A 21,519-nucleotide genomic window follows, 5' to 3' on the forward strand; every position below is an offset into this window, starting at 1 on the left:
AGTGATGCTTTGGGCAATGTTCTGCTGGGAAACCTTGGGTCCTCCATCCATGTGGATGTTACTTTGACACGTCCCACCTACCTAAGCATTGTTGCAGACCATGTACAGCCTTTCATGGCAACGGTATTCCCTGGTGTCTGTGGCTCTTTCAGCAGATAATGCGCCGCCACAAAGCACAAATGCTTCAGGAATGGTTTGAGGTGTTGAATTGGCCTCCAAATTCCCCAGATCTCAATCCAATCGCGCTTCTGTGGGATGTGCTGAACAAACAAGTCCGATCCATGGAGGCCCTTCCTCACAACTTACAGGACTCAAAGGATCTGCTGCTAACATCTTGGTGCCAGATACCACAGCACACCTTCAGGAGTCTAGTGGAGTCCATGCCTCGACGGGTCAGGGCTGTTTTGGCAGCAAAAATCGGACCAACACAATATTAGGTCATAATGCTATGCCTGATCGGTGTATAATATTATGATGTATTGTATATACAAGCCTTTAAAAGTTTCATTGAAAACATATTTGAAAGCAATCTATGAAAATGCTCAATTAGAATATACACTCACCTAAAGGATTATTAGGAGCACCTGTTCAATTTCTCATTAATGCAATTATCTAATCAACCAATCACATGGCAGTTGCTTCAATGCATTTAGGGGTGTGGTCCTGGTCAAGACAATCTCCTGAACTCCAAACTCAATGTCAGAATGGGAAAGAAAGGTGATTTAAGCAATTTTGAGCGTGGCATGGTTGTTGGTGCCAGACGGGCCGGTCTGAGTGTTTCACAATCTGCTCAGTTACTGGGATTTTCACGCACAGCCATTTCTAGGGTTTACAAAGAATGATGTGAAAAGGGAAAAACATCTAGTATGCGGCAGTCCTGTGGGCGAAAATGCCTTGTTGATGCTAGAGGTCAGAGGAGAATGGGCCGACTGATTCAAGCTGATAGAAGAGCAACTTTGACTGAAATAACCACTCGTTACAACCGAGGTATGCAGCAAAGCATTTGTGAAGCCACAACACGCACAACCTTGAGGCGGATGGGCTACAACAGCAGAAGACCCCACCGGGTACCACTCATCTCCACTACAAATAGGAAAAAGAGGCTACAATTTGCACGAGCTCACCAAAATTGGACAGTTGAAGACTGGAAAAATGTTGCCTGGTCTGATGAGTCTCGATTTCTGTTGAGACATTCAGATGGTAGAGTCAGAATTTGGCGTAAACAGAATGAGAACATGGATCCATCATGCCTTGTTACCACTGTGCAGGCTGGTGGTGGTGGTGTAATGGTGTGGGGGATGTTTTCTTGGCACACTTTAGGCCCCTTAGTGCCAATTGGGCATTGTTTAAATGCCACGGCCTACCTGAGCATTGTTTCTGACCATGTCCATCCCTTTATGACCACCATGTCCCCATCCTCTGATGGCTACTTCCAGCAGGATAATGCACCGTCACAAAGCTCGAATCGTTTCAAATTGGTTTCTTGAACATGACAATGAGTTCACTGAACTAAAATGGCCCCCACAGTCACCAGATCTCAACCCAATAGAGCATCTTTGGGATGTGGTGGAACGGGAGCTTCGTGCCCTGGATGTGCATCCCACAAATCTCCATCAACTGCAAGATGCTCTCCTATCAATATGGGCCAACATTTCTAAAGAATGCTTTCAGCACCTTGTTGAATCAATGCCACGTAGAATTAAGGCAGTTCTGAAGGTGAAAGGGGGTCAAACACAGTATTAGTATGTGTTCCTGATAATCCTTTAGGTGAGTGTATTTTATGACGAATGATGATGATGTTTGGAAAAAAAATACTAACTTTCCAACCCTACAATTTTAAATTACTTATGTACACACACACACAATCTCTCATTAACAAACAGACCTTTAATTTGAATACAAAATAAGTTCGCAGATCACTTTTGTTCAATCATTTAATCTCAAAACTGTTCAGAGATACAATAAAACTATTTCAATTGAAAGTTGATTAGTAAAACATAATTTACTATATAAAAATCTAGAGGCATGCTGAAATAGAAATCTTTATTTTCAGAGACTGTAACCATGTTATTTTTTAATGAAAGGCCCCCCCAAAAAAAGAGACTTTAGTACAATAATATTTACAATTCACAACAAAATATTCACATTCTCAAAATAATCTGAATACGGACACGACCACTGTTATTGATGACCCACTTCAAATTAAAAACACAAACCATTTTCAATGAGATGTCTTCTTAAAATGTATATATATAATAATAATAATAATAATATTAATAATACAAAAAAAACCCCCAGATAAATATTGATGCAACCGCACAGTGTTGCACCAATAAAAAAAAAGAAAATATGCTATAATAATTAGTCCAAGAAAAAAACATTGATTTCTCTTTCATTTTTTATTATGAAGAAATGATTTCTGGCTTATAATCACACTGTTTTATGGGTCTCTGCATTGAAAGCATGACATCAGTTGCTTAAATCCCATAATATCGGTCATTCGTCTGTGTGTCACGGGATCTCTTATGGCCTTGCGCATCCTCACAAACAATGCGCATATTGCTCTTCATTGCATGAAAACCGATGTAAACGAAGACGACTAATGTTTTGTTTCGGTGTCTAAATCCACCAGATTTTCCCAGTAATCAAATTCCCATGGAAACAGTGTGAAGTGATGGCTTCGGTTCAAGCCCAGTGCATGCTGGGATACAAAGAGGAGGGGGAACTGCAGAAGAGCACACGAATCCTCTCTCAGACGCTCCCCAACAGATACAGCATTAAAAACGCACAATACAGCTCATAATGTAAACTTCATGGATCGACTTCATACCTTGAAGGACAAACTGGGAAAAAAAGTTCGTTTTTAAAAACACTTACTTCAAAAATACATGACTTTGGTAATTACACACAACCGACAAAAAGGAAAAAATATGAACAGACAGACTTCCTGTAAGGTGCCGTTTTGTGCCACGTCCGTGTGTGTGTTACTGTCGTCAGAGAGTCACAGGTCAGAGGTCACGTGGATACTGATGGTGGGCGAACGCTGCCGATGCTGGTGGGCGGGACTTAGGTGCTCCAGATAGGCCACGCCCTCGTCTTGCAGGCCGCCGTCGGGAAGGTGATTGGACGTGGGGCTGGCCGCGCGGCTGGACGGCTGGTTCCCGCCGGTGAACACGTTGCTGACCTGCTCGAAGGAGCGCGAGAAGACGGCGCTGGCGGTGCGCGACAGGCTGAGCGAGCCGCTCTTAGGCACCGATTGGCTGGCCGTCAGCGTCAGGCGCTTGAGTGACAGGAGCTCGAGGTTCTCGCTCATGGCGCGGACGGCCGCCTGCTTGCGCGTGAGCTGATCCATGCCCGTGGCCGCGTCCTTCTCTTTGTCCTTCTCTTTGCTGGATCTGCCCGTCAGGCGGCGCAGGCCCTTCCCCGTGGGCTTCCCGGCCGCGCCGGCGCCGGCGCTGTTGCTGATCACGATGGTCGGCGGGCTGGCCTGACCACCGGACGCCTGCGTGCAGATGCCCTCGTCCACCTCCGCGATCTCCGTCAGCTCATCCGGGGAACCCAAATCCACTGCGTCTGCGGAAGAGAACACACCGCGCGTTTACAAAAGCACTTCCTAGCGTCGCCCCGCATCACATTTGCTAAAAGAAATCCAATTGTTTCTTACTCGTTTTTGGGGTTCTGCTGATTGCAGAAAGTGTGATTTGCTCTTAAATCACAAAATATGATTTGCATTTCGGAGCATTTTTGCTTTTGACAACCATTTGTAAGATGAAGAAGTCTTGTATTGTCTCTTATCACAGTAAAAATGCCACAACCTCTGAGTCAGGTTACAACTATCTGTGTATATTTCACAAGTATGACATTATTTTATGCCCAATCCTTATTTCAAGGTTGGAAGAAAATGCAAACGTGACCCAGAAGTTTTCCGCTACAGCAAAACAGTGGCCGAAAAATGACAGATTTTGTAAGAAAAAGCTTATTTTATCAAGTTGTGTTTATGTAAAGTTCTTTAAATGATTTGCATTTCAGAGCATTTTTGCTTTTGACAACCATTTGTAAGATGAAGAAGTCTTGTATTGTCTCTTAGGGCGTTTTCACACCTGAAAGTCTGCACCAAGGTCCGAACCGAGATTCATGTTTTGATACATTTTATACATTTGGTTAGTTTTGGTTTGGTTTCACATTGCAATTATGCGAGCGCACTAAACAACTTTACATGACACACTTGCGTCATCATCTATGTGGGCGGCATCTGGACATTGATTGGTTTGTAAACGGACGTGCGTCTGACGTCAGCGTCTTTGACAAGAGTGAATGAACGGACGCATATCGTTGCCACTAGTGAACAGTGCGCATTGCTTGACTGTTTTCTTTTCGTTACGTTTAAAAGTGGACATTTCAAGCTTTATATACACATATTTCTCATGTTTGTGAGGCGAGTATCTGCTGAGTTTCGGTTTGAGACGCGCTCCAGTTCATGCGCAAAGCATGTGATCGCTCCCGCGATTATTGTCTGCTATAGATTATTTGCTTCTTATTTATTAAATCCAGGCAATTATCTGATTAAACATTGATTAAATGTAAGATACAATTTATACAAAACGAAATTCACATTAAAGAAAGGCTTTCTAAGCAAAATCATACAAAATTTATTTCAAAATCATTTCTGATCTTCTGTCTTCTGACATATTGCGCATCTTTTTCACTTTTCATAATCAATGCAGCCTAGATTGAATTTAAAAATAACATTATAATATTTAAACATAAACAGGAACTTCCTGTAAATGGTCTGAAAGTCCGAACCATACAGAAAATGCTTTCACACTAGAAACGAACCGAACCTCCGGACCGAGACTACGTCTTTTCGTCGGACCAAATTTCGTCTGTTTGGTCCGGACCGCGGTACGGGGGAGGTTTCACATCTGTAATTTTGATTCGGACCAAACTGAAAAGTCCGAAAATCCGGACCAAACAAGGTAGGTGTGAAAACGCCCTTAGAAAGCCTTTCTTTAATGTGAATTTCGTTTTGTATAAATTGTATCTTAATTTTAATCAACGTTTAATCAGATAATTGCCTGGATTTAATAAATAAGAAGCAAATAATCTATAGCAGACAACAATCGCGGGAACGATCACATGCTTTGCGCATGAACTGGAGCGTGTCTCAAATAAACCGAAACTCAGCAGATACTCGTCTCACAAACATGAGAAATATGTGTATATAAAGCTTGAAATGTCCACTTTTAAACGTAACGAAAAGAAAACAGTCAAGCAATGCGCACTGTTCACTAGTGGCAACGATATGCGTCCGTTCATTCATTCTTGTCAAAGACGCTGACGTCAGACGCACGTCCGTTTACAAACCAATCAATGTCCAGATGCCGCCCACAGAGATGATGACGCAAGTGTGTCATGTAAAGTTGTTTAGTGCGCTCGCATAATTGCAATGTGAAACCAAACCAAAACTAACCAAATGTATAAAATGTATCAAAACATGAACTTCGGTTCGGACCTTGGTGCGGACTTACAGGTGTGAAAACGCCCTTAATCACAGGAAAAATGCCGCATCCTCTGAGTCAGGTTACAACTATCTGTTCAGTTGAGCTGAATTTCACAAGTATGACATAATTTTATGCCTAATCCTGATTTCAAGGTTAGAAGAAAATGCAAACGTGACCCAGAAGTTTTCCGCTACACCCAAACAGTGGCAGAAAATGACAGATTTGGTGAGAAAAAGCTTATTTTATCAAGTTGTGTTTATGTAAAGTTCTTTAAATGGAGAATTTGAGAATACTTTTCCACTTCTTTGCAGATTGAAAATTAAAATGATACATTTTGAATACTTTGTTATTAAAACATTTGATTTTCTTTCGCTATTAAAAAAAGAAGTGTATTAAGATTATACATACAACACTTTACAATAAGGTTTCATTAGTTAACATGAAATGAACATTAACAAGCTCACAATTAGTTCAGCATTTACCAATACGTAATTCAAATCAAAAGTTAACATGAGTTAATGCACTGTGAACTAACATGAACAAACCATGAACAGCTGGATTTTTATTAACCAACAAAGATGAATAAATACAGTAATAAATGTACTGCTAATTGTTAGTTCATGTTAGTTCATGTTTACAAATGTAACCTTATTGTGAAGTGTTACCCAAAAATAAAAAAAAATCTTCATTCGTATTTTGTAAAAAAAAAAAAAAAAAACCTTTGATGGAACATCTTTAAAAAAAATTTTTGTATAAATAAATATATTTTTAAACTCAGCATCATTAAATTGGGTAATATTAGGCCTTTTTGCAAATCAGCTGAATATTTTTTTTTCAAGATGCAGGGCTGTGTAATTAAAACCATGACACATGTCATATTTTGATATTATATATGTTATATTATTAATGTATAATAGGTTGAATCTCACAAAGAAATATCTAGGTCATATTTCACCCCAAAAATCAAAAGGAAAAACGTATAATTTTTTTTTTGGTATCTAATTCCTCCAGATTTTCCACTTTTTTTTTTCACGTTTTTCAATCAAGTCAGTTATTAAAAAAACACTCCCTATATAGCTAAAATACTAACATATGTGTTATACCGGTATATTATATATATATATAAATAATAAAAACATAAAATTATTATTATTTGTTATATGTTAAATGTCATATTCCCCCAAAAATAAAAAAAAATATGAAATTTATAATTTTACAAATTTTGTTTTTAATTAAGCCTGTTTTCTTCTGATCATTATGATAAAAAAAATAATATTACAATTAAGTTGATTTTCCCCAAAATCTCACATTACTGTTTCCTAAAGTAGGGTTTGTGAAAGAAGCAACTTGATGCAAAGCTAATAGTTCATTAAATTATAAAAATAAAATATTTTTTTTTGTATTCATTTTTTTGTATGTTTTTGTAATGTATCTGAAAATGTATAAATAAATCATTAAATACAATCAATATAAAACACTAAGAAAAAATATTTACCTACATGTCATGTGACCAACATCAGAGACATGCCAATGTGTGGTTAAATGACTGAAATATCAACTTTTAATCTCAGAGGGATGTAATATTTTAGTAAATATTTCAGGTCAAAGTGGATTGGCTGATAAAACTTGGATCGGGGGGAAAAAAATCTATTCTTAATGTCATAAATGAAAATAAATAGTCAAAAAATGTACAATTCTGCATCACAAACCGCATTTACTCTAGATTTTCATATTACACTAATAAGCATTTCCACCCACATTATAATATAATATTGCTAAATGATGCGCTAAACCATGAGGGGAAAATGCTGAAATATGAGCCGCATAATTCTAGACAGTTTTTGTGAGATAAACCAGATGAAGTTTGCAATGATTCAGGTTTTGAAAGTCAAAATCTTTGTATTCATCATATGTGACAAAGCTCTGGAAATAGGGATGTTGACATTTACATGAATGTTTTCAGAAAAGGCATCATTTTTACCAATGCAGAAACCAGAGTTCAGAGCATTAGCAGGACGACACTACACCTCAAACTCTACAGGTGTCCTAAAGGACTGTGTAAAAGCAGGAGTTCCAGCAGAGGGAGCTGTTGGCAGGACGGATGTTTTTAGGGAAAAGGAAGGAAGAGTGTGAAATCACAAACCAGAAGCTCAAACTAGAAGAGAAAGAACAGACGGACAGGAAGTTCAGATGGAGTCATCTGATACAAAAGCTAAAAGTTTTCTGTTGGGATGCACATTATAATGGCAGCCATATAGATTATCTGATCTAATTTCCATGAAACATCCTCTCTGAAGGTTTGCTGATGGTTATATCAGATGCATCGTTTCCTGTCAGTCGTCTCGTTTCTCAGGCATCTAAAGGGAGGTGGTTTCCCTTGGCAACCCAGTGGAAAAGTGTCGGGAAAAGAAGGTTTGGCGAATCGCTTTTCTGAAAGCAGCAGCGCGAGGTGCAGGTCATTTCCATAATTGGTTAGCTGTGAGTTCAAGAGGTTTGATTGGATGGAGAACACTCAGGGACCAAACGCAGAAATGGAGAAAAAGAATCAGAAAGATGGCACGAGTTGGCGAATGCGACAGAAACAGACGCAAGAGTGTTAGACACCACATGAACAGCAGGGTCATTTAGAAGTTCAGGAGAAGATGCTCAGGAGACGGTTAATAGAGGACTGATCCAGGATCAACAGAAGCTCCAGCCACAACACTGATCAACACAACAAAACATTCTGATCGGCCCTTAAAGAGAAAATAAATTCATACATATTTATATAAATAAATAATACAAATATAATCAATTATGATAATTATATCTAAATTAGAACATCATTTGATACATAATAAATATTTATTTAAATAAATAATAATAATATACCTAATTATAATAATTGTATCAAATTACAATATATAATTTTATATATATTAAATACATTATAATAATATACATAATAATTAAATTTCAATATTCAATTTAATTTAATACAAATCATAAATATTTATTTAGATATATAATAAATTAATAATAATAATACACTTAATTATAATAATTGTATCAAATTACAATATATAATTTAATATATATTAAATTCATTATAATAATATACTTAACAATTGTAATTACATTTAAATATTAAATTTAATTTGATAAAAATCATAAATATTTATTTAAATATATAATAAACTAATAAAAATAATAATAATATACCTAATTATAATAATTGTATCAAATTACAATATATAATTTAATATATAATAAATAAATAAATAATTATAATAATATACTTATTATAATTAAATTGTTATATTCAATTTAATATAATAAAAATCATAAATATTTATTTAAATATATAATAAATAATAATAATAATAATAATAATATGCTTAATTATAATAATTATATCTAATTACAATATATGATAAATATTTATTTTTAAATACATAATACATTAATACTAATAATAATATACTTCATTATAATAATGGTATTTAATTACAATATATAATTTAATATATAATAAATAAATAAATAAATAAATAATAAATGTATATGATATACTTAATTACAATAATCTGTGTCTTATTACAATATATAATTTAATACATGTAAAATTATATATATATATATATATATATGCGCGCATGCATGCATGACATTTTAATACAAAATATAATATAATAATAATAATATTATACATAAACTATACATGCACATGTATTACTATATTATATAATACTAATTATATTATATTAATTATATTATATTAAATTAATTATATTATATTATATTATATTATATTACATTAATTATATTATATTATATTATATTATATTATATTATATTATATTAAATTAATTAATTAATTATATTAAATTATATTAATTATATTATATTAAATTATATTAAATTATATTAATTATATTATATTATACAATATTATATTATATTAAATTATATTAAATTATATTAATTATATTATATTATACAATATTATATTATATTATATTATATTATATTATATTATATTATATTAAATTATATTAATTATATTATATTATACAATATTATATTATATTATATTATATTATATTATATTATATTATATTATATTATATTATTTTATATTATATTATATTATATTATATTATATATATTTTCCCCCACCTACATGCTGTGGATAGAGCTTTGCCTTTGAACCGGACACATTCCTCCCAGAAAAAGCCAAAGTTGCTCATTGATACTCTTTAGGGTTTGCATAACATTAATATTTAACACGCTTAACAGGCCGCTCCGCCCCACACAAAGTACCTCTGGGCCCGAGGGGAGAGGGGAGGGGTGTGCGGGACGAGGGGTGGGGTGGGGTTCTAGAACTGAACCCGCCCCGCGGAGGGCGTCCCGTCCTCTAGGTGCCTCCGCACGGACTTCTGCCTCCTGACCTCTTGACCTCTAGGGTCGACCCCCACCTCTGTGGCGCCCCCTAGCGCCTCCCCCTCCGTCCTGCTGCGAAGAGCCTCTCCATTGGCCAGTCGTTCCCCGGTGACCCCCGTTACGCTAATCTCAGGGATGGGCCCCGTCGGGCAGGAGTCAGGGGAGTCTACACTGTCCTCCTGAGACTCTGAGACACACACACACACACACATACATGCATGACGACTGACGTGATGTGACGTACATGGAAATAAAATCTGAAACATCTCAAGACAAACATAAACAGCTCAAAATTAGAAGATAAAAATGGACAATGACAATGACAATGAAATGAAAGCGACTCCCAAAATGCACTCACATGTGATACTATTTTGAATGATATTATTATTATTATTATTAAATATTATAAATTATAATTTAATTACGGTTATAATAAAATAATATAAATATACAGTTGTAAAAATAAAATTATTAAATTACTTATATTATTAAATTCTATAATAATTATTAAACTAAAAAATATTAATTATATTTAAAATAAACTAATATTATTAAAGTCATTTAATAAATATAATAGTTTTTTTACATAAAATATTATATTAAAATGTATAATTAAATTATAGCGTAATAATAATAATATATTATTATAAGCATTATAATAAAGTTATTATAAAATATAAAAGAAAAAATATAATTAAATTATATTATAAAATAAATTATTTTAAATTGTAATGTTTAATAATTAAAATTCACAATTATTAATATAAAATATTATTATAAAAAAATATTATTTTATACTAATCCACACTAAATCCAAATTAAAATCTACTTAAAAGTTAAAAACAAAGAGACTCAAAACAGTAAAACTAACATTATAGTTTAACGAATAATTAAGACATAAGCCTTATGATTTGAGTCACAAATTATTTACAAGACATGATGGGATGATTTAGACCCCAAGAGTGTCAAATTTAGGTTTAGGGGCTCAAATCACTAGTAATGATGACGCTCGCCTTTGCAAACACCCCTAATGACTGCGCTTAACTGTGCTTAATTGCGGCTGACTAACAGAAAACGCTTCATTACTTCTGAAACGACGGAGCATTAATTAGTCAGATGGCGTCGTGTTGGGATGAGGGAGATCAGCTCTCCAGTGCCACGTCAAACCCAACGGCTGGATGCACGTCAGAGATGAGAAACCGTGCCAAATACCACATTATTACTATCATTGACCCGCTGAAATATGAGCAGGAATCCCGCTCTGGCCTGAGTCATCGATACATCAGGATGTGGGAAAAACCGCCGGAGAGTTTTAATACTAGGGCATGGAATCCGTCAGCCACCATCTGTGCCTCCGACTGAGACGAACAAGCACAGCCCCTCATCATCCACGGCTGTCGGCGGCTCACCGTGGCGTTTCCAGCGATGGCCTCGGATAGACAGGCTGGTGACGGCGTTCCGGGAGATCCGAGAGGCCGTGGGCGTGATTTCCACCTGGATGGACCGAATTCCCTCTTTATTGGCCTTCAGAGTAGCGCCGTGAAGAGACGATTTGATGGCGTTTCCCACCTGAGAAAGATCAAGCAAACCGACTTCAGAACACAAGATAAATCTCTTCACATGTGCAAATAGATCTTCTATGATATATATTACAAATTAAGGGCGTGAAAATGCACAGATGCCTCTGAAAATGACAATTCAATGCTTTATTGTATCTTCCATTAAAAATGTGACATGCTCATTTTTTTATCTAAAACAAAATGTGCCGATGCATTTGACAATGAAAAATCAATGCATTGGGCATTTATTTCTATTCAATAAAAAATAAAACACTTTTTTTTCTTATCCAAAACACAATTCATGACCTAATCGCAGTTGCCCTAATGCTACAAATCAAAATTTATTTTAAATATTCTATACATTACATTATATACAATTTTACAATTTATCGTTGCAATTTACATATGTTGCAAAATTATACATATATAGACAATTCATACATTTTTTAATAAAATTGTATATTGAAGTCATTTTTTTAAAAGTAATTTTATGATTTATAACAATTATATATATATATATATATTAAACTAAAAAATATATTATATTAAATTGTTATAAATCATAATAAAATTACTTGACTTTAATTAAATTAATTTAAAATTACTAAATAAAATAATAAATAACATAATATTTTTTTTTTTTTTTAAATATTGTATTAAGATTATTTTATCATACATAATTGCAGATTATCATCCATTCGTTTTGCATGCATATGCATTTTATATATATATATATAAATATATTTTATTTATTTATTTATTTATATACATTTATTTATTTATTTATATAAATAAATAAATAAATAAATATATATAAATAAATAAATATATAAATATAAATAAATATAAATATATATATATATATATATATATATATATATATATATATATATATATATATATATATATATATATATATATATATATATATATATATATATATATATATATATATATATATATATATATAAATAAATAAATATATATTCAATTTCAAATATATAATTTCATATAATTTTAGTAAAGGCTCATTATCAAATCACAGTCAGAGTCAATATTTACTCCCCTAAATACTAAACAGATCTAATTCCTCTTCTATAGCCTGTTTTTGTGGTGTTGTAAGTGGTCGTGTTTCTGTCACAATGCCACAGTTGGCCATTCTAACGGGATCAGTGAATGAATTTGAGAAATGTTGGTAATCTGCAGAGCTTTAGCTGGATTTCTGTAATCTCTGCTGAAGCGTGAGGGAGCTGAACCCACCAGCAGGGCCTCTGGGAAGAGCTCCAGCTGTGCTCGGTACAGCACATCATCCAGAGCCTTGGAGCCCAAGTCCACTTCCCCGTTACACCTGCACATCACACACACACACACACACACACGTTTGTCCAAAAATAACATCGGTCATTATCTACTCCAAACCCATAGGGTGTTATTTCATCATTGGAACAAAAAAGAATAATTCATTATTTTTAATCCGCCAAATGGAAATGATTATTGGCAGATGCCGATAATCGCAAAATGACTAAACAATGGCCAAATACTGAATATCTTCCATACTAGGGGTGACCACATCTGTTAAGATCCTTCAGAAAAATCTTTTTATGCTTCCCAGAAGAAGAAAAAAAGAAAGAAAAAAAAATCAAGATATATGGTGTTTGAACTAAATGAAGGATTAGAACATTTTTTAAACACCACATTTAAAAAAAAAATTGTAAATAACCACTTCTAAATTTGGGAACTGATACAAAGGGGAACAACTTTTTAAATCAGCCAAATGGAAATGATTATTGGCATATAATCTCAAAATGGTTAAATACTGGACAGTCTCGAGGCCACGCCCCCATCAGACAAATGTGTGAATGATAATGTGGGCGTGGTCTGCTGAGACAGGATGTCACGCCCTCATTAGACAAATATGTGAATAATGATGTGGGATGGGTGTGTCGAGTCTCGAGGCCACGCCTCCATCAGACAAATGTATGAATAATTATGATGTAGGATGGGTTTGCAGAGTCTCGAGGCCACGCCTCTATCAGACAAATGTGTGAATACTTATGATGTAGGATGAGTGTGTTGAGTCTCGAGGCCACGCCTCTATCAGACAAATGTGTGAATACTTATGATGTAGGATGAGTGTGTTGAGTCTTGAGGCCACGCCTCCATCAGACAAATGTGTGAATACTTATGATGTGGGATGGGTTTGCAGAGTCTCGAGGCCACGCCTCTATCAGACAAATGTGTGAATACTTATGATGTAGGATGGGTGTGTCGAGTCTCGAGGCCACGCCTCTATCAGACAAATGTGTGAATACTTATGATGTAGGATGAGTGTGTTGAGTCTCGAGGCCACGCCTCTATCAGACAAATGTGTGAATACTTATGATGTGGGATGAGTGTGTTGAGTCTTGAGGCCACGCCTCCATCAGACAAATGTGTGAATACTTATGATGTGGGATGGGTTTGCAGAGTCTCGAGGCCACGCCTCTATCAGACAAATGTGTGAATACTTATGATGTAGGATGAGTGTGTTGAGTCTTGAGGCCACGCCTCCATCAGACAAATGTGTGAATACTTATGATGTAGGATGAGTGTGTCGAGTCTCGAGGCCACGCCTCTATCAGACAAATATGTGAATAATGATGTGGGATGGGTGTGTCGAGTCTCGAGGCCACGCCTCCATCAGACAAATGTGTGAATACTTATGATGTAGGATGGGTGTGTCGAGTCTCGAGGCCACGCCTCCATCAGACAAATGTGTGAATACTTATGATGTAGGATGGGTGTGTCGAGTCTCGAGGCCACGCCTCCATCAGACAAATGTGTGAATACTTATGATGTAGGATGGGTGTGTCGAGTCTCGAGGCCACGCCTCCATCAGACAAATGTGTGAATACTTATGATGTGGGATGGGTGTGCAGAGTCTCGAGGCCACGCCTCCATCAGACAAATGTGTGAATACTTATGATGTGGGATGGGTGTGCAGAGTCTCGAGGCCACGCCTCCATCAGACAAATGTGTGAATACTTATGATGTGGGATGGGTGTGCAGAGTCTCGAGGCCACGCCTCCATCAGACAAATGTATGAATACTTATGATGTAGGATGAGTGTGTTGAGTCTTGAGGCCACGCCTCTATCAGACAAATGTGTGAATACTGATGTGGGATGGGTGTGTATTCTCGAGGCCACGCCTCCATCAGACAAATGTGTGAATACTGATGTGGGATGGGTGTGTCGAGTCTCGAGGCCACGCCTCCATCAGACAGATGTATGAATAATTATGATGTAGGATGGGTGTGTCGAGTCTCGAGGCCACGCCTCCATCAGACAAATGTGTGAATACTGATGTGGGATGGGTGTGTATTCTCGAGGCCACGCCTCCATCAGACAAATGTGTGAATACTGATGTGGGATGGGTGTGTCGAGTCTTGAGGCCACGCCTCTATCAGACAAATGTGTGAATACTGATGTGGGATGGGTGTGCAGAGTCTCGAGGCCACGCCCCACCAGTCACTCTCAGAAACTCTTGTCTAATAACAGGTTTGGTTGGACTCACAGCTTCACAGTGTTTTGTTTGGAATCACTCACAGTGCAAAATGAATCCCCGTGATGAGCTGCACCAGGAACTCTGACGTGACCATCAGCCGTGCGCTGATGCCTTTATACCGCCGCAACTGTTGCCTTGGATACCCACAGATAGAAACTCTGAAAAGAGAAGAATACATCAGCAATTAGACTGAAATGAACTAAGATGTTAATTATGTTGGTCTCACTGCTTTCTAGATATCAGTATCGGCCAATAAAGCCCATGTTGGTCAACCACTGGTTTGAATTCATCACTAATATAATCAGGCCCCTGAGAGAAAGTGACAGGAACTTTGACCTGCAGTCGAGGGAAATGACCTTAACTCAGCTGTAAACATCAGCTGATTGGTTAAGTAATCAGTCATGTGGTCATCACTCCCTGGATGACGCGGCTTAAATCAGTGTGGGAAAAGACCAATCGCAGGTCTGAGTCCGTTCACGTTCAGGTCTATAAGAGGATCAGCGTGATTGGAGGCAGAGAGGATCATGGGTGGATTGGAGATGAAGAGATGCATTATCCACACAAACACCTGACCTGAAGGCCTGACCAACGCAGATCTGAACAGACTGCCAACAGGAAACGAGAAGTGAAAGGTAACTTACCCAAGGGTTTTTTTAATCTAGAGAGGATGCTCGATATGATTCTGATATATAAAACACAATTTAACAGCAATAAATAAAATGGACATAAACTAGGTGAAATTAAATAAACACATATTTTACTTATATTTATTCATATAAATAATGTAAATAAATAAAACATGAATAATAAATACAATATATTTAAATAAGTAAAAATATTAATATATAATTACAAATGTATTTATTAAAAATAAAACATTTAATAAATAATATAACATATTTAGATAAATAAATGAATACATGCATATTTATTCATTTATTTAAATGCATTATTTATATGCAATATATATTTACTAACATGAATAATAAATACAAATATATATACATAATTACAGACGTATTTATTAAAATATATATATTTTTTAAATATATAATATAATATTTACATCATTATAGCACATTTACATATGCATATACAGTAAATATTTATTGAAATGTATTATTTATATGCAATATAAATAAATTAAATGTACTTAAATAAATATTAATAATTTTAAATTAATACAAGTTAAAATACTAAAACATGTTTATCTATCTACCAAGAGGCTTGGCAATGGATAAATTATTATTATTATTATTATTATTTTAATTGATTTGGAAACTGATACAAAAGGGATCAGCTTATTTTTAATCAGCTAAATGGAGATTGTCCAAATGTTGATATTCGTGAATGACAAATATCAGCCCAATTATTATGCTGGCCGATATATTGGTCCAAGTGTGTAGGTTTGGTTTAAAATCTGGCAGGGACACAGTGTCTTCAAGAAGGCAGGAGACGAGCGCAAGATTACATATATTTTAATGCAAACCAGCAATTCAAGCAGTGAACCATATAATCTTGATCATCCTCAAAATGTTGGTGTTAAGGAAAATGCTCAAATGTGTATGGGCACATTTCAGACGCATTCCTACCTAAATCTATGCCCATATCAGTCTATCACAACCCTCAGGGATCAAAATAACATGACACCTGATTGAACGTGGTCATGGAGGTTTTCAGGACTAAAACTAGATTCGTCAAGTGTGTGTCATATGTCAAACCTGGAGCTGAGCTGACACAGAGACTGCAGGGATGAACTGGTCATGTAGCTCAGAGCCGCATTATAACACAGCAGCAGAAACGTCAAGACTTCAAACCTGCAAAACACATGACCATCATCATCCTCCTCATCCTCAAGTTAAAGCAGAATACCACTTCAAACTGCATCTGAAATCCACTTTAACTCCCCAAAACACACACACACACACACACAGTCAGCACTCATTTGCTGATTAAACATTGATGATAAAAATAAAAGCATGGAGCGCAATATGAATATTTGATGCGGCGCGCACCTGTTCTGTGCTGTGAAGGTCTCGCGCTGCAGGTGGGGGCCGCTGTAAACCACTCGACTCAAGCCGTGATTGGCTAAGGCTCCTTCCGTCAAGGCCAGAGAGCCAATGGAGGACGGCTGGAGGCGGGACAGAGGGGCGGTCAGAACGTGAACAGCTGCAGATCAGGATCAGGACGTTTGATTGACTCACCTCATGGTAAACTGACGGCTTGGATAAGGAAGGGATGGTGAACGACAGCACTTTACTCTGCCCGTCTTTATCAACGATTTCCTGAAACAAACATGATGATAATAATCAGGACTGCTTTGATTCAGACACGTGTGAGGGAACAAACAGACAGAATGACAATAACACAAAATATTGTTACTGTATTGAACATATACATGGCCATAACAAAAATTACGCTACCTATAAGTAATCTATGAATAATCATATTTCACATAGATGAGCTCATTCACCATTGACTTTTTTTGTGTTTTGTGTGCTGTTGAAGATTAGCAATAAAAGCTTGCCAGAAAATACTCCTCATTTAGGTCATTTATGAAACAAAACAAAACAAAAGAAAACATATTTCCCATCAGCCTCTTTGGCAGAATAATGATGATGATAAAACACACAGATAATGCATCAATTACACATCTAATGTTTCCGTCTGCAATTTCAATTTGTTGCATTAGCGCCGAAAACAAAAGCTTCCTGTCTTTGTCTGAAAGGGAAACGAAAAAGAAATATAAAATGGCCAAAAGTATCCATTTTATTTCAATCAAAACTAATCTGATTTTAATATAATACACAGAGATAAAAAGCAGTATTTTACAAAAAATAAAATGCAGATCATTTTAAATATTTATCTATTAAATTAATAATTACACATTTCCCACAAAAATTATAGAAATGTATTACAAATTAAAAAAATATTTCCCCCCCAAAATTACACACACACACACGTATGTATGTATGTATGTATGTATGTATGTATGTATGTATGTATGTATGTATGTATGTATGTATGTATGTATGTATGTATGTATGTATGTATGTATGTATGTATGTATGTATGTATGTATGCATGCATGTATGTATGTATGTATGTATGTATGTATGTAAAACAATGTTTACAAAAAAAGAATGTAGATCATTTTAAATATTGATCTATTTAATTTATTTTATATTAATAAATGCTAAGGGTGTGATGAGACGAGACACGAGATTGGGTTCACGAGAACGTGACGAGACGGGAGTTTTGCACAGTATTGTGATATAAATATACATCGGTTTTGACCGATTGCAAATATGTCAGAAATGATGCACCGCAATACAAATGCCAACTTGTACCCCATGCACACTTTTTTAAATCAATGCATCGCATTGTTACATTTTAATCTTACCATCCCTAATGTGTATGTGTATGTGTATTCAGGCCCGTCGCAAGGGTGGTGCGAGACCTTGTGCAAACGTGATGGGGTATCGCCTATTAACGGTCTACTGTTGCTATACTGACGAACAATTTGTTGCTTATGTGGATATTTAAGTGAAAAGATGCATATTCAGTTTAACAGCATTGGGTTCAAGAAATTAAGTGAACTGTGCACATTTTGATGCTAAAATTATGTTCTAAATTATGAATGGGTCAAACGCGTTTGCACAACAGCCTGAATCCACCTGAATGAGTTCGGACAGTAAAATAAACAGACAATATTGAGAGGACCAATGCTGTTTTTCAGTTGTTTTCCTCAGTGAACATGCGCTAAATGGATGTCTGACAATTTCGTTGCTTTTTGCAGTTTTCAGATTTAAAAACGTTTAAAACGTCTAGAGATAGAGTAGGCTTTACTCATTCTGCGGTGCCATTGCTCTCAGTCAGTACGTTTACATGGACAACAATACTCCGATATTATAATCTGATTAAGCCCATACTCTGATTAAGAAATTACCATGTAAACAGCGATTTCTAATCACCTTAATCCGGTTAAAGTCATACTCGAATGAAACAAAAATCGAATTAAGACATGTGGAGTATGCCTATTTTAGTCGCATTATCGAAGTGCATTGTAGACATGTACACACCTTAATCTAACTATTAACGTCGTGTAGGAGTTTTCGCCGCATTTTGTGACAGGACACACACACCAGGCAAGGGCAGAGGGGAGGGCTTTGGGGGCTCGAGCCCCTGCCCTTTTAAAAATGTATCAAAAATGCCCCTCTCAACAATCATCAATAATACTGTGGAAAATAAAACAGAATTTGAATTATTATTAATATAACAATGTGTACAATGGATCATTCATTGAACGCCTGTGGCTCGACGGCAGGAAAAAACAATCCAAACAATCACGATTTAACCTTTTTCATCATTAATAAAAAGTTATTATTCGAAATGTAGGCTGTCAAGAAGGAGGCAAGAGGGGCAGTGTCTCTTCAAAAAAACATATATATAATATTACAAAAATAAAACAACGTAAATAAATATATATAAAAAATTACATTAAAAAGTATAAAAATCAAAAGTTTTTACAAAAGTAACACTGTCCAACAGTGACAATCAGCTCCTTAATTCAGTAGTCAGGGCACTGATCAGGGATCAGCCCATTGACTTATGTCCTGATCAGTGCCCTGACTACTGAACCAGGAGCTGATTGAGACGCACCCTCTGTGTTGCCTGAGCCCATTGATTTTAACAGACCCGTGAAAGTCGCGCTATGATTGGACGTTGGACAGCGTAGTGTGGCATGGGGACGTAATGACGTGTCATTAATCGAGCTATGTTCTATAACATGTAAAACGGAAAACATGAACGGAATATTCGAAAAGCAACTCATGTAAACTCCTTAATCAGAATATTGTCTTATTCAGAATAAGGGCAATAATTAGATTTACTGCTGTCCATGTAAACGTAGTGACTGATGCTCCAAATGGTGAGTAATAGTTAGGCTACACTTATTTAACTTTAATAGAGTTAAATTAAAAAACCTTTTGTGCGTACCGTCAGGTGAAATGCAGGCGTCCGTGCTTTCTCCGTCCATGCAATAAATGCATATCTTGAATGAGCGTGGATTTCTAGCGTATTCACTTGAACTTCTTAGGTAATATCTATAGTTTGACCCATTTCAGAGGCGGCCAAAATCAGAATTTGAATGGACTGTGATAAAGCTCTAAGAGTCTGACGTGCGATGCCGTGCTGACTGACATGCATGCGCATGAATCACGGTCTCACGCACAGAGAAATTGGCTATTGTAAGATACTGCATAATACACTTTTAACAAGCAGAATAATACAGCATCACGGTACACATTTTTAGCTATCTTTTTTAACTATTAAAGAGGTGGACAAAGTACACAACTCCATTACTTGAGTAAAAGTAAAAGTACTACTGGTTAAATATTACTCCATTACAAGAGAAAGTTGTAAAGATAGATTTTTACTTAAGTAAAAGTACAGAAGTACTTGCTTTTAAAAGTACTAAAGTATCAAAAGTAAAAGTAAACGCATTATTTTATTATTGTTGCATTGTTGAATGAATGCACTGTTCCACCATGGTGGTTTAAGCCAGTCCTGCTCCATCCGACATGCTAGCATACTTGAACTCATTTAAATACTTGTTTAAAAGTTACAAAGCTCTTCTCAAAGTCAAAATCATACTAGAAAAGAAAGGTTTCTACATTGTGTTTATTTGATAGGATTATGTAAAAAACATTTCTGAAAGGACTTCAGTTAACATTATTAGCCCAACTACGTTTTTGCATGCTAACTAGCATCATTGTCGAACATTACCTATGCGTTAGCGCTGTATCCACAAGGCTATGGCAACTTTAAAAAATTATTTGACCAACCATAATTCATACCAATGTTAATTTTGACAGCAAATTTTTATTTAGTTTTAGTCATAGTCTTTGGACTATAACATTTTAGGCATCTGAATTGTTTTAGTTTTAGTCTATAATAAGATTTTAGTAGAATTAGTAGAACTAAAATTCAGTGCTTGTGGTCTAGCGTTTGAGAGGCAGCTTTCTGTGTGCACTTTCGTGTCGTCGCCCTTTTTCAGACTTATCCACGTCCGCTCTTCTGAATTTTAACTTTTAAGTATGATCATGATTGCGCGCACTGCGTCTGGGAACTGCCGCCTTCTATTTTGCCATCAATTGATTAGTGTTCAAAAAATACTTGGAAATCATTGAACTTCATGTGATCCTACAAGAGCGATTACTGATAGGCTGTCTGCACAAAAAAAAAAAAAAACGAATCGTCCACTGACTTTCATAGCGGCTACGACTTTCTACTTTGAGGGCCTTGATAGAAATGTAGTGGAGTAAAAAGTACAATATTTGTCTTTCAAATGTAGTGAAGTAAAAGTCATAAGTTTCCAGCAAAAATACTACTCAAGGAAAGTACAGATACCCAAAAAGTGTACTTAAGTACAGTACTCAAGTAAATGTACTTAGTTACTGTCCACCTCTGAAAGCAGATAGAGCAACCATT

The 21,519-nt window shown here is 35.6% G+C and overlaps 1 protein-coding gene across 4 annotated transcripts in view; it reads right to left on the reverse strand.

The window, feature by feature from the left end:
• Nucleotides 1-2,404: 2,404 nt before the first annotated feature.
• hycc1 (hyccin PI4KA lipid kinase complex subunit 1) overlaps nt 2,405-21,519 on the reverse strand; it is a 70,555-nt gene continuing 51,440 nt past the window's right edge. For 3 of the 4 annotated variants that reach the window (XM_079829916.1, XM_079829914.1, XM_079829915.1), the window contains exons 5-11: nt 17,232-17,312; nt 17,043-17,158; nt 16,749-16,844; nt 15,069-15,185; nt 12,743-12,830; nt 11,333-11,492; nt 2,411-3,573 (exon numbers count right to left, since the gene is read on the reverse strand). In XM_079829916.1, coding sequence (XP_079686042.1) covers nt 3,002-3,573; nt 11,333-11,492; nt 12,743-12,830; nt 15,069-15,185; nt 16,749-16,844; nt 17,043-17,158; nt 17,232-17,312 — 1,230 coding nt within the window. In that variant the 3' untranslated portion in view covers nt 2,411-3,001. Of the gene's footprint in view, nt 3,574-11,332; nt 11,493-12,742; nt 12,831-15,068; nt 15,186-16,748; nt 16,845-17,042; nt 17,159-17,231; nt 17,313-21,519 lie in introns of all 4 variants that reach the window. The other variant, XM_079829913.1, reaches the window with a different exon arrangement.

Source organism: Gobio gobio (genome assembly GCF_949357685.1).
Source record: "Gobio gobio genome assembly, chromosome: 11".
In the NCBI taxonomy this organism is placed as follows: domain Eukaryota; kingdom Metazoa; phylum Chordata; class Actinopteri; order Cypriniformes; family Gobionidae; genus Gobio; species Gobio gobio.